The following is a 15,340-nucleotide window of genomic DNA, read 5'->3' on the forward strand; positions in this document are numbered from 1 at the left end:
AAGTACCTAATTAATATTCATGAGCAAAACCAGAGATTATTTAGCAGAGACGGGCAACTTCTATTTAAACAAATGGGAGAAAATGGAACCCCCAACCAAGAAGCTCTAGCGCTCAACGGATGTAGAAAGGAAGTCCCGCCTTATAGGTAAAAGAGCCAATCACCTTTTAAATATAGACATCGCCTGTCAATCAACACGGTAAAGCACATGCGCATTAGCTATACAAACCAGGTAAATTGTGTGTTTTAGCATAATACGAGGTAAAGAAGCATAATTTATTATTCCAATATTATCAAATTTTATTGCTGATTTGCAATATGTTCGTTGAGAGTAATCTTGACCAACCGTTTTTGAGATTTCGGTCTTTCCCCATTCAAGTAGAAAGGAGATGCACTGTCATGACAGGAAATAACCTCCCGAGAGTGTTCCAAAGATGGCCGACAGTGGACTGACTTGCTAAACCTTCATAGTAGTTTGATTCGTATTTCGTTTCCAAGAGGCGTCGCACTACGCATGTCAGGCCAAGAGAAACAACATTTGCATGACGACTGAGGCGCTCACGTAAACGAATTCACGTAAGAACAGCATCTTTTACAAGTATTCATATATAATATAAGACAAATCCGCTTCAGTGTTAGACACGGGAATTATCGACTGGATCCGATCTAATTAGCTTTGTTTTTAGTGAACATGTCAGTACGAGTTGGTGTAGTGTTAAGGCCTACGAATGGTTTATATAATGGTTATGTGTCTGTTTCTTACTTCGTACTTTCTGCTAAAACATCAAAGCCGTGACCAGACCTCAGGTCGTCCAGCTGTCATAAATCACTTACAAGAGGACAGCTGTCGTTTCGGCAAATACAATGATTGGTGTCACTGTCCGATCACTGACATCGTGCCGAGAATCATTCTCTCGGTTATATACTCTGTCGTGTTGACATGAGTCATGACTGTCCCAGATGATGTATCACGGCGGATAAAAATGAGTGTAAGTGTTGCTAGGGTCCAAATCTTTTCTACTGTTATGCATTGCAGCTGCGATTGCTGAAGTTCAGGCCGTTTAAACAGCTTTATTTATTTATTAAGTGTGTTTATACCTATACAATATGTTTGGACCTGCTAAGCAAAGTTGTTTTAGTATTTGGCCATTTTATTTTATTGGTTTTTGACTTAAGCCATCCCAGACAGCGTAATTTTCGAATCCTCCTCTAGTGGATTTTTGTGACGTAGTGGATGTTTTGGTTTTTATGCGTTACACTGAGTACATTTTTACTTAGTATCAGTATTTAGTTTTTTTTTTATGTTGTCGCCTTTTTCACCCAATTTGGAATGTCAAATTCCCAATTTGCTCTAAGTCCTCGTGGTGGACCTCAATACGGGTGGGAACACACATTTTAATTGCACTTATTTGTTTTTTCCAGTTTCATTTGAATTTTTAGTTAAAATAAATAAAAAATAAAGTGCAGAGTTTGAAATCAAGGTGTCTTGCTTTATTGTGTAGGCCTAACCCTGCTTAAAGAAAATTATCCCATAGTACCACCTAGTGTCCAGCCAGCGGTAATACTGTTGTTCGTCGATTTGAACGTTGCACCGTTTTTTTTTTTTTAACTAGTGATCTTATTATTTAGATAACAAGAATATTAATGAATCTCATAAGCTTCGAAGCCAGATAGCAGCCTTAACATTGCCAAGCGCCATATTTAATGTAATATTTTCATATTTTTCAAATAAGTGTCAAAATAGCAAAGGTGTAGAATTAGTTTTTTATTTAGGATTAATTTAGGATTAAAACACTCAGATGTCATACATTTGCCAACATAATTGCAACCCTCATGGAAAAAAATAGACATACTCAAATATTTACTTAAGTGTGAAAACATGTAATGGATAAAAAAAAAAAAAAAACCTGCAGAAAGACAATATAACAAAAAGCAATAAATGTAAAAATTGTTCAACATTAAAAATAAAACCATATCTAAAGAAAATAGTAAAATATAAACATTTACTATGTAATGGATACATTAATATTACAAAAGCAAGCAATAAATATACAAATGATAAACAATCAAATAAGCTACAAAAGACAATAGAACTGAAACAAACAATAAATGTAAAAATGAGACATTAAATATTTTTGGAAAAAAATAAATGTTAAACTGAACTGGTAAAATAAAAGCAACCTAAAAATAAAAGAAACACATTTGTAAGCTATCATTCAAAATGACAGTTTTGATATTATAATTTTCCCATATATGAATTGGGAAAATTCATTTCCCTGAATGTACCACGTTTATCTGTACAAACAATAGTACGCAAGTATAAACACCATGGGACCACGCAGCCATCATACTGCTCAGGAAGGAGATGCATTCTGTCTCCTAGAGATGAACATAGATTGGTACAAATCAATCCCAGAACAACAGCAAAGGACCTTGTGAAGATGCTGGAGGAAACAGGTTGACAAGTATCTATATACGCAGTAAAAATGAGTCCTATATCTACATAGCCCGAAAGGCTGCTCAGCAAGGAAGAAGCCAATGCTCCAAAACTGCTATAAAAAAGACAGACTACATTTTGCAAGTGCAAATGGGGACAAAGATCTTACTTTTTGGAGAAATGTCTTCTGGTCTGATGAAACAAAATTTGAACTGTTTGGTCATAATGACCATCGTTATGTTTGGAGGAAAAAGGGTGATGCTTGCAAGCCGAAGAACACCATCCCAACCGTGAAGCATGAGGGTGGCAGGATTGTGTTGTGGGAGTGCTTTGCTGTAGGAGGGACTGGTGCACTTCACAAAATAGATGGCATCATGAGGAAGGAAAATGATGTGGATATATTGAAGCAACATCTCAAGACATCAGCCAGAAAGTTCAAGCTTGGTCGCAAATGGGTCTTCCGAATAGACAATGGCCCCAAGCATACCTTCAAAGTTGTTGCAAAATGGCTTAAGGACAACAAAGTCAAGGTATTGGAGTGGCCACCACAAAGCTCCAATCTGATAGAAAATTTGTGGGCAGAACTGAAAAAGTGTGTGCGGGTAAGGAGGCAACCAAACCTGACTCAGGTACACCAGTTCTGTCTGGAGGAATGGGCCAAAATTAAAGCAAGTTATTGTGAGAAGCTTGTGGAAGGCTACCCAAAACGTTTGACCCAAGTTAAACAATTTAAAGGCAATGCTACCAAATACTAGTGTATGTAAACTTCTGACCCACTGGGAATGTGAGGAAATCAATAAATCATTAGTTCTGTTATTATTCTGACATTTCACATTCTTAAATAAAGTAGTGATCCTAACTGACCTAAGACAGGGAATGCTTCCTACGATTACATTTCAAAAAATTATTTGTAATGAACTGCTCCAAATAGTTCACAAATCGGACTGAACGCTCTGGTTTCAAAAGTTCTCACGTCACCAGTACAATGAGTCGCTCGCAGCAGTTCTTGTGTCTGACATACTGAGAACTGTTGAGCTGCTGATACTTGGCATGTGTGTGCAGTGTTATTAAGCGGGGTGAAATGCATGTTTCTGATGTATTTTGCTGAACAGCAGAAATTATTTCAAAACGTACTGGAAATATGTTTATTGCTTGATTGTACTTCCGTTTTATCAACATATGATGATAACCCAGTCGCGAGAGTTCTCAACAGTACACTGATCCATGGAGAGCAGCTCTCGAGTTCACAGTACACTGAACTGAGAATCGCCTCTTTCAGTTTCGAAAGCGAGTGAGCTGAATGAGGGGGGCGAAACATTTCAGTCGAGAGATGTAAATTAATTTTACTATTGAGTATTCTGCATGCAAATTATATTTGAAGTTGTTATGAGCTGGATCATGGTTTCTGTAAAAAGGGTGAGTTGATTAAGACTTGTTTATTTACTTTATATGCTTCCGAGAAATACATCTGCATTTGTATATCATTGAGAGTATTGCGTGCTTTAGGTGCAAAACTTTAATGTAGAAAACGTATCGAAGATGTGCGATCACTGAATGAAACACTGACAATAAACACCCTTATTATAACTTCACTGAATAAAATGTAATAATCAGCAATATGCACTTACAAATGGCTTTATTGAATGTGTTTGAGCGTGTATTCCACGACTCCGGGGTATTATCATTATGTGTAGCACCGGTTCATTGAAACGAACTGTCCGAAAGAACCGGTTTTCGGAAAATAATCGGAATTCTCATCACTATGGCATGCTTGTTAGTGCTGATAATGAGTCTGTGCATAATGTATTGCTGTTCTCATTGTTGTATTTCTACCCATTCAGGAGTTAGAAATATGACAATTCTGTAGTCAATACTGATTTACGATCAGCTGTCCATTTTGTGATTTTAAAACTGTGCCATAAAAATGGCGGCCACTTTACTTCCAGAATCTGGGTCTTTTGAACTATCTGTATATATCTACATATATTTTTGAAACAATATTTCTAAAAAGGCATCTTTGTTATAAATTTCATAATGTAGCTGGATATGAATCGAGGCCATTGAAAGGTTGAACATGATCAGAATCGTCTCTTGTAAACACAGACTCAATCCAGCTAGAAATAAGCCGAAAGTGTGTCTTGTGTTTATCCGCACTCATGCCACAATTCAGCTGACGTCATGTCTTTATTTAATTTGGCATACCAGATCTCAGCCAATTTTGGTTGACCAGACCCAAGCCAATGTTCAGGCAAATTAATGTCTGTCTTTGCGTTGTTTCTTTTGGTTGACCAAACTCACAATAGACTTCAGCCAAATGCTATTTCACACAAAGGTGTTAAAATGTCACTGCCATAACCAAACCAGAAGTGCCAAAAAAAGCTGGATTTGGCCCACATCTTCTTGCTATCTGGGTCTGGGATCTCGCATAATTCTGATTCTGTTTTATTTGTTTGTTGTACTGTTCCATTCTTTAGTAAAGATTTTGTTCTGTTTGATTTATTCAAATTAAGGATTCTATTCTCTATTAAAGATTATATTTTGTTCAATTGCCTATTATAGATTCCATTATATTTAATTCCCTTTTAAAGATACTGTTCAATTTGATTCTCTATTACATATTCTGTTCTATTCGATTAATCGAATGGGTTAATAACTGGTTAACCAATAATCACCAATCAAACAACAAAACAAGCATGACAAAGCTCTATACTGGCTAAAACAAAACAGGCTCATGGAACAGATATGCATTTTTAGCAATAGTTATTACCTGGGTATGAAATTAACTTTTTTGTCCACCAGTTATAGTGGCACATGAATGCACAGTTTTACCAGCCACTTTCATATTATATATATTCTGTCTGTCTGTCCTTCTATCTATTTATCTATCTAATCACAGCTGTACAGAGCAGTTATCTGAGTTATCGTAGACTTTGTCAGTTCAAACCAGTCTGGCCATTCTCTGTTGACCTCTCTCATCAACAAGGCATTTCATTCCACAGAACTGCTGCTCACTGGATGTTTTTTGTTTTTGGTACCATGCGGAGTCAATTCTAGAGACTTGTGCTTTAAAATCCCAGGAGATCAGAAGTTATAGAAATACTCAAACCAGCCAATCTGGTACCAACAATCGGTCCAAATAATTTAGATGGTACTGATGGTTGATGTCAACATTAACTGAAGCTCCTGACCCGTATCTGCATTTATTATGTTTTAAGATTATATAAGTGCTTTACACTGTGAGTCATTCACCCATTAACACACACACACCCCAATGACGGCAGAGCTGCCATGAAAGGCGCTAGCCTGCCATTGGGAGCAACTTGGTGTTCAGTGTCTTGCCCAAGGACATTTTGGCATGTGGAGACATGTGGGCCAGGAATCGAACCACCAACACTGCGATTAGTGGCCGACCCGCTCTACCACCTGAGCCACAGCCGCCCTACATCCGACTACATCACTCATTTAATTAAATGTACTAGTCTGTATTGAAGATTCCCTATTATTTTATTTCTGTTCAATTCGATTCCCTATTAAAGATAATGTTCTATTAGATTTTGTTCTCTTTAAAAAGAAACCTTAATAGTAATCCTTTCCATTCTCTATTAAAGAATCTGTTCTATCCAATGCTTTATTAGGGAAGAGATTATTAAATAAATGTGCAGTTGTCTAGTAAATTCTGGGGTTTTCTGAAAGCGTACGTATATTTGTAGCAATAATTTATGTTTTTCATCCATATTAAAACATTGCTGTTATCACCAGGTGTAAAAAATGGGGAAGGCTCTTTCCCACCTGCCTAAGCATACCTGTCATGATGACTGTCAGGATAGCCTGACTTCATCACCTGTCTACAGTGCTATGCAAACTGATGAGAGCAAGAATGGGGCTGATGTGTCGCAGTTCCCATATGTTGAGTTCACTGGCCGAGACGGCATTACCTGCCCCACGTGCCATGGCACTGGAAGAATCCCACGGGGTAAATTTGTAAATTGATAATACTTTATGAAGTATCTTTTTGTCCAGAGTTTCTGTTGAAATCTAATTGATTACATAAAGTGAATGTTTTAAAATAACCCATTTAGAAATGTCATCTCTCACAAAAATGACTTGATATGTTAAATATGACACACTGTGACATGTTTATGCAGGCCAAGAAAACCAGCTGGTGGCCCTGATCCCATACAGTGACCAAAGGCTGAGACCAAGGAGAACGTAAGAGATACGATTTTCATACTGGCCACATCTAATGCATTCATGCAAGTAGTCTACACCCATTTAGACTTATTATTAAATTCTTTCATTAAAATATATTTGGCACTTTAAGAGGAACATTTTGTGAAACAGAAGTATCACCTCTAGCATGATAACACCTGTTGGTTATCTCACTCTGCTGTTATTATATTTGAACATCTGAACCGGTCATCACAAATATATGAAAACATTAATTTGGACTACATTATAGGAATAATATTATACATCCTATTACTTTGTAGATGTGAGTGTAAAGACATGGGGGAAAAATGAGTTTTTGATAAAACACATTCAGCTAATTAATGTTATATGTCTTACAGCAAGCTGTATGTGACTGCTTCAGTCAGTTTGTGCCTGCTGCTCTCCGGCCTGGCTGTGTTCTTCCTTTTCCCACGTTCCATTGATGTGAACTATGTGGGAGTGAAGTCTGTGTACGTTTTGTATGACCAGAGCAAACGCATCGTTTATCTCAATATTACTGTAAGTTCCCCTTGAGCAATTTTCAAACTACAAATGAATGTTGTACTCTCACATTTTTTTTTAAAGTGTCTGATGGTCACGAGAAGAAAAACATGTGCTGGTGTGCTCAGAAGCCTGAAAACATTTTTACAACAAAGGTGCTCTTTGGTAGGATGGACTATTAGTAGTAAAAAAAAATGGATCCAAGACACACTTCAATGTGAAAAAAAGGTTAAAAAGCCTTTATTCAAATTATACAAATGGGTTGGAAAGTCGTGCATAGCAGCAGAAAAGGCCTTCCTCAGGGTGCGTTTGAATAATGGCTTTTTTGACAATAATAATGACTTTATTCCACATTGAAATGTGTATTGGACTAGTCTTTTTCATTTCTAACTGTGTATTTTCTTTAGGAGTAACTAAAGTGATAGTTTAACCAAAAATTAAAATTCTACTAAAAATGTAGTTTGAAACCTGTATGTATTTAGTTGGCTGCCTTACAAAGGCAAAATGCAGTGACTATGCCAAGATTATAAAATATAAAAATGGAATCATATTTATTTGGATTTAGTGTAGATTTTATATTTCACACTTTGTTTATTTCGAATCTGAGCATAGCTGACCCTAAAATGTTTGTCTTAGGACAGATCATAGTCTAAGACCCAGTTTGTACCTGATATTCTGATGTGTTTCAGGTGATCCGATCAGAAGTGGTCAGTGTTAAATACAGGTGTAAATGGGGTCTAAAACATTTTGTGACTGGATCGAGAGAAAAAAACACATCGCATTTGAGGTGTAAACACTAATTCATGTTGATTATCAAGCTCACCTATCAATCAACCTCTGCGCTAAAACAAGAGATTTAACTTTGCTACTTAGCTGCTGCTTTAAAAGGAAATAATCGTCCTGTCGGAAAATTTAAAAGGCGGAAACATAAACAAGCACGAGAGCTCCTTCAGTGTATCTTACATCAACGTGCAGGGACACAGATGAGAAGCATACACATCAGAAGCAAAACTAATAGAGGTACTCCACTAAGACAAAGGATAATTTTACTCAAAATGTTGCATTTGTTCTTTAAGTTTCAACTGCATCTGAGAGAAACAGTGCACCGGTTTTTTTGTGCTTTATTTGTCTTTTCTGATTTTTCAGCGGTTTATTATCTTGCAGTAACACACTGACATAGTGATTGATGTATGTTGTCATGAGTCCCTCCCCTCCAAATCTGAACACAAGTGGTCACAGGAGATTTATTTAAGTGACCAGGTGTAAACATCGATTTGTCTTACCTGACCACTTATTATCGGATTACCCGAGATGCATCTTTTTCTCCCAATTTCTCTCTAAGTTCTCATGGTGGCGTAGTGACTCGCCTCAATCCGGGTGGCAGAGGACGGATCTCAGCTGCCCCCGCGTCTGAGACCGTCAACCCTTGTGGAAAAAAAGACCATAAGACAGTTGCAGCTCATACCGAACGCTGCTGCCAGGATTCTGAGCAGAACCAGAAAATATGAACATATCACACCAGTCCTCAGGTCTTTACACTGGCTCCCAGTTACATTTAGGATTGATTTTAAAGTATTATTACTGGTATATAAATCACTCAATGGGCTAGGACCTCAATATATTGCAGATATGCTCACTGAATATAAACCCAACAGATCACTCAGATCATTAGGATCACATCAGCTAGAAATACCAAGGGTTCACTCTAAGCAAGGAGAGTCTGCTTTTAGCTATTATGCCAGCCGCAGCTGGAACCAGCTTCCAGAAGAGATCAGATGTGCTCCTACAGTAGTCACATTCAAATCCAGACTCAAAACACATCTGTTTAGCTGTGCATTTACTGAATGAGCACTGTGCCACTGTGTGTCCTACTGTTTGTACTGTATTTTATTTTATATTCTAAACTGTTTCAATTATTCTTATTTTTTTATTCTTATTTTAATCTCTTCTATGTAAAGCACTTTGAATTACCATTGTGTATGAAATGTGCTATATAAATAGACTTGCCTGGCCTTGCCTTGTGTCTTATCACGTGGCTCGTTGAGGACGTTACCACTGAGACATAGCGCAAAGGCCCACGCCATCCACCACGGCATTCTATGCACAACTCGCCATGCACCCCACAGAGAGCGAACCACATTTTAGCCATCACGAGGAGGTTACCCCGTGTGACTCTACCCTCCCTAGCAACCGGGCCAGTTTGGTTGCTTAGGAGACCTGGCTGGAGTCACTCAGCACGCCCTGGGATTCGAACTCGCGAATGCCAGTGGTGGTAGCCAGCGTCTTTAACACTGTGCTACCCAGGCCCCAAGACACTCCCTTTATAACCACAAGACATAAAAAATATGTGTTTAAACATGATTTAGTGTGATAAAATCACTTCATTACCATGTTGATATGATGTCAACGAGCCCTAAAGCGACTTTAAAAACTACAATTTAAACAACTTTACAGGTCAAATAATACACAAGTTTTAACAGAATAATGCAATTGCTTTTATAAAATAATAAGCTTCACATTTCTGTGTTAAAACCCTCCAAAAATTTGCCCCATTCACTTCCATTGTAAGTCCCTCACTATAACCTCCATTTTTGTTTTTTTTAAAGAAAAGGAGGGATGATTCAAAATTATTTTTTGTGGTAATCAACATTATGCCACAAATGCTGTCGATTGAGCTTAACTGGTATTTAACCTGAAATACACCTTGGAAATCCCAACATCAATCTTGTTCATGCGCAATCCTCTACAATGTGAGTAAATCACTGGCATGTGCAACCAAACTTTGCACTATGCAAATAAAAATGTCTGTGATTAGCCACTGGCTGGTGGAAAAATAAAAATGCTTGCTGAACGGCCACGATTTTTAAAGAGACAGGACCATTTTAGCACTTGTTCTACTTATCAATGTAAATACTTGTAAATAGTACAAAGTATGCATGTAAAAAAATAAACATGTAACAATACATAATATGGCATTTCAAGACATCCTATTGATTGATGGAATACATTCAAGGTTTCTACATTTACATTTTTCTTTTGATGAAAGTAATGATAAAATAAAATTTATAAATTCTAATTTCATAATATACCAAGAGAGAAGGTCCCTGTTAACACCATAAACTGAGAGAGAAATTCTTACATACAGCATATAAGCAAAATAGACATTAAGTGAATATAACCAAATGGCTCTGAATCTAATCAAAAGCTTGTGGATCTGCACTGAATCTAAAAATCTGTATCAGCCAGTTTATCCTGTTTATTTATGTGTCCTTGTTTCTTTTACAGAACTTGCTGAATATTACTAACAACAACTTTTACTCTGTGGATGTGGCCAACATTACAGCCCAGGTGCAGTTTTCCAAGACGGTGATTGGAAAAACCCGTGTTAGCAACATCATCTCTATTGGCCCCTTGGACATGAAGCAGGTACAATTGGCATTTGGAAAGTAGGCAGGATTGGTGACATTTTTCAGTATATAACTTTGTTTATATGTTGTTTTTCAGATTGACTACATGGTACCCACCACTATAGCAGATGAAATGAGTTATATGTAGTAAGTTTACCCCATTTTCAAACACTAAAACATGTTTTAAGGTGTTTTCTTTCCTAGCAGACCTTTTAAAACTGCCTCTATTTTACAGTGACTACTGCACCCTGCAGAGCATCAAGGTGCACAACATTGTGGTTATGATGCAGTAAGTATCCGTGAATTACACACACTTATATTGAAGAGCTTATGTGCTTGGGGAATAATACATGCAATTTAACATCAGTATTACAGGCAAATTACAAATCATTTTAAAGGGATAGTTCAACCCAAAAATGAAAATTCCCTCATCATTGACACCCTCATGCCAGCCCAGATGTGTATGACTTTCTTTCTTCTGCTGAGCACAAAGATTTTTAGAAGAATATATTCAGATCTGTATGTCCATACAATGCAAGTGAATGGTGGGCAGAGATTTGTAGCTCCAAAAGGAGATAAAAGCAGCATAAAAGTAATCCATAAGACTTCAGTGGTTAATGTGGATTTATGTGTAATTACATAAATATGCTTGATGCCCATTTGACTAACTTTGATTCTTGTTTTCCAGGATAACAGTCACAGCAGTGTATTTTGGCCATGCTGAGCAGGTGTCTCAGGAGATGTACCAGTATGTGGATTGCGGAGGGAACACTACATCCCTGCATGAGTATAGCCTGAATACACCTTGGTCAGGCTAGAGGTGACCCTGATGTAGTATAATGCCCCACCCTGTCCCTCACCTCTCCACTCCTTGTCATTGTTTCGGCAAAATTGTTTGAATGACTACTAGAGGTCTGCAACCCTACCCGGGCCCGACCGGTTTCAGGCTGGGTTTGGGTCAGTTTTTCCAAATAGGACTTCGTATTCGGGTTTGTAATAAATAAAAAAATAAAATGGCTCACCAAACTTGTTTCTTTGTATCTTTGAGCGAGAGCACGCGCTCTCACTCAAAGATACGCGCAAACGGACGAGTTAGGGTCCATTCACACAGAATGTGTTTTCATGCGCATATGTTCTGTTTTCCCATTGTTTGCACACATGCTGGACGAATGTCTTTGACATTTGCACCGCGTCTCATTTTTTTCTTCTGCGTCTCATGCAGGACTGGCATATTTTAAACACTGTGTCAAGTTAAAACTAACTTAAAATTGTCAAAAACATGTTGTTTTGTCAAATACGAATGTTGCCTATATGCTTACATAAAATACAGCCTATTCCAACAGTATATGCTAGGAGAAGAAATTAGATAGTAAGCAGGTTCGGGCTTAAAATCTGACAGTAGGCTATCGTTTGGGCTGGGTAGGGTCGGGCCACACTGTCGGTTCGGGATTTATTTTAAGGCCAGTGCAGACCTCTAGGGACTACTACTACATTTCTCTGCCAATTAACCACTAGAACATGTTAGGGTGTTGCAATTCACAAATGCACTTTACATTTCATGTTCTTCAGGCAATATTAACATTGAGGTCTGCCTAATTCTCATTCCGTTTCACATTGCCAAACTGAATCATGCATTATTGTTTTGGTAGAAGTTGATCCCTTTTGACAAACATACATTGTTTTTAAGCACTACCTATTTAAAAGCACTCTAAAATTACTTGATTTAAAGATTACTGTTTGTAAAGTGCACTCCTGTTTCATGTTTTTTATTATAATTTTTTTTTTCTGTTTTGTTCTGTAATCTGATATTCACTACAAATTTTAAGTGATGGGATAAATCTATCCAAACTCCCTAAGAGGCCCTGCATGCTTTGGGATCTTTACATTGAGGTGAGATGCACTTAGTGTTTATTTAAAAGAAAATATTCCAGAAAACAGGTTACCTCAAGTTACTGTGCATACCTCATTTCACAGAACTCTCACAGGCTGTGAGATTGGTACAGTTTGGTACATGTAGGATGTTTCTATCTATTTCTGTTTTGCTCTTTAGTGACATTTACAAATTGTCACAGTTCATAAGCTATTAAACTCCCCTCAAAAAATGGCCTCCAAATGTAAATAGACCAATAAAGCACTAAATCTGAAGAAAACCAACAATCACTGGGATCTGAGACTATTGGATGTGTGCAAGATGTTTTTGTATGAAATTATCATTCCCTCAGATTCTCAATGTAATAACATTGATTTCATGAAATTAATTTAAATGCATTTAATTTAGAAGAATTATAGTAGTTTGCTTTTTCATCTAGAAAATTTTATGTGATAATTAAACATTTTTAACATTCTCAAAGTGACTAAAAGGACTACATTTTTAAACATTTGAATCATGTTTGTAAAAAAGTTCACAGATTGATATTTTATGAAAGATGGTCTATCGCCTCTGTAATAGGAATGGCTACTAATATGACTTTGCATTTGTGTATTTTGTCACAAGCATTTTCTTCATGTACATATTTGTATGTAGCACTTTTGATTTTTGAGAAAAGAGGTTTGGACTGCTGTTGAGATTATTAATTAACTTGACCCTGCTGAAGGCTCCGTTTACGTGTTTGAAATATGAAATATATTAGTTTCTGTTAAATAGATGTGTTTTGAGTCACTCGTTCTTTCATTACATTTATTTGATTACGAGTTTAACAAATGTGCTTGACACAGTGTATGTGCATTTCTTTTAGCATATTGCTGTGACTGTAAATCATTTTATGTTTCAATGATGTTAATAATTCTGTCAGATGATTCTGTATAGGAGCACACAACACACTTTCTTATGTGTACAAGAGTGAATAATCATTTCCAGTTTGTTTTTTTTATGTTCTTGCTTTAATATATGTGCAATTTATGCACTCATCTCAAAAGAAACACTAGATTATTTCACACCATTATTGTGCATTAAAATGTATTGAACCAGTTTAATTATATTGAAAGTGGCTGAAATGGCTCTCTCACCAATATTAAACAGGGAACAAGTTTCAAATAAATTCACTCTTATTGAAAAACAGGAAATGTGATCGAGTGTGTGATGCTGCATTTCTTCTTAAACTTTGGAAAGTTTCCAAACTTCACTTGATTGCTGAAACTACCTATTAAGCACTGTTTTGAAGCATATTTTTAATGCCATTATTTACCAACAAAGGTATAAAAGTGAAGTAATCATGTTTTTAAATGCACTGTCTAAATAGTGTTATTTTAACCTTAATAACTGCAAACTGCAATGCCAGTTCAAAGGAGCATGGTTTTGACAAATTAGCTGTCAACAAAGCAGTGCATTCAGGACACATACAAGTCCCAATGGTTGTCATGGAGACAAAACTGCCAATAAAAGTCATAATTTCTATACAGTCAGTTGCTGTAATTGTCACAAGGACATGTCTCTATAAATAGAGATTCTTCAAAGCTGCATGCCAAATTTGTTTGGGGGCACTGAGAACTTTTGACAAAAGGTCCAGCTATTAATTTACATTTCCTGAATGTAAATATTACAAGTTGAAACATCAGAATAAAGAATAAGAATGAGATTTATGAGTTCTCTACTGTCTGCAAAGATCTTCATATTTGATCAGTGGGCCTTTGTAAATCAATCTGTTGGTTTTGCCACCAGAGGGAACTATGAGTCTCAAAGTACCATTCCAAGTCCCTGGGATGATGGCTAGGGTTTGCATAATGCATTGCTATGTTCATAGCAAATAATAAAAAAACTGAGGAACAAGGTCTTGATTTATCATTCACAGAACCCCAGATCAGTCAATAGATGGTTGCCATGGAAACAGAACTGGAGGAGTGAGGACTGTAATTACCATTCTGTCAATGTGAGGATGTGGGACTAGCCCCAAAATTACCATACCCTGTGATTATTGGCCATGATTGTCCTGTTTTGATGATTTATTGTTCCCCAATAATACCTGTAATGTGGCGTTAACTCAGGCTAAACCAAAAGGGGTCAGAATGTGAATGAAGGAAACCCTTTGACTTGTCTACCTTTTTATGATTGTGATTTACCAAACCTTCCAGTGAAACCTGTTAAGTCCAAAGCAGAGAAGATGTTAAACAAGTTCCAGGGAACAGTGGTACAAGTTACTGACAGGGAGGGTCTAGATGTTTTGAGTACTAAGTGGCAAATACCAACTGACATGTCTGAACCGCAAAAAGCAGATTCTGAAATTTCTCAAATATATGCCAGTCTCTTTTAGAGGTTTTGCTTTTTGTTTAGACAATAACCTGCTGTATCGTAGGACCCAAGGGAGACAACAAATGGTTCTCCCTTTGAGTGTGCGTAAAACAGTGTTAACAATGGGACATTCTATACCCTGGGCGGGTCATCTGGGGCACCGTAAAATGTATCACCGAATCAGTAAAAAAAATTTTGGGCCAGGAATGACCAAGGATATAGCTGAATTTTGTAAGACATGTCCAGAGTGTCAGTGGACTGCCCCTCGAGGCCCCCCGAAAGCTCCTTTAATGCCTTTGCCGGTAATAGATGTGCCCTTTCAACGATTGGGCATGGATATTGTAGGCCCTCTAGAAAGAAGTAAAGCTGGTAACAAATATATGTTGGTAATTTGTGATTATGCAACTCGATATCCTGAGGTTTTTCCTTTGAAGAACATTAAAGCCAAATCTGTAGCCTTCTGTTTGGTTCAGTTTTTTGCTAGAGTGGGGTTTCCTCAAGAAATACTCACCGAAAGAGGGTCTAATTTCACCTCAAAGTTATTGCGACAGATTTATCAGTT

The 15,340-nt window shown here is 37.1% G+C and overlaps 1 protein-coding gene across 1 annotated transcript; it reads left to right on the forward strand.

The window, feature by feature from the left end:
• Nucleotides 1-433: 433 nt before the first annotated feature.
• Nucleotides 434-13,755, forward strand: LOC127619912 (transmembrane protein 106B-like). Its single transcript, XM_052092944.1, has 8 exons — nt 434-575; nt 6,196-6,409; nt 6,582-6,645; nt 7,005-7,164; nt 10,432-10,572; nt 10,651-10,700; nt 10,789-10,842; nt 11,242-13,755. Exons 2-8 carry the CDS (start codon nt 6,205-6,207, stop codon nt 11,369-11,371), a joined length of 804 nt encoding a protein of 267 aa, XP_051948904.1. The 5' UTR covers nt 434-575; nt 6,196-6,204; the 3' UTR covers nt 11,372-13,755.
• The last annotated feature ends 1,585 nt before the right edge of the window (nt 13,756-15,340 follow it).

The sequence above is a fragment of the Xyrauchen texanus genome, chromosome 26 (assembly GCF_025860055.1).
Source record: "Xyrauchen texanus isolate HMW12.3.18 chromosome 26, RBS_HiC_50CHRs, whole genome shotgun sequence".
Lineage (NCBI taxonomy): Eukaryota > Metazoa > Chordata > Actinopteri > Cypriniformes > Catostomidae > Xyrauchen > Xyrauchen texanus.

Coding starts and splice junctions, on each gene's coding strand:
- LOC127619912 (XM_052092944.1), top strand. CDS start 6,205: ATGGGGAAGGCTCTTTCCCACCTGCCTAAGCATACCTGTCATGATGAC. Junction 6,410..6,581: donor CACTGGAAGAATCCCACGGG/GTAAATTTGTAA, acceptor ATGTTTATGCAG/GCCAAGAAAACCAGCTGGTG. Junction 10,701..10,788: donor GATGAAATGAGTTATATGTA/GTAAGTTTACCC, acceptor TCTATTTTACAG/TGACTACTGCACCCTGCAGA.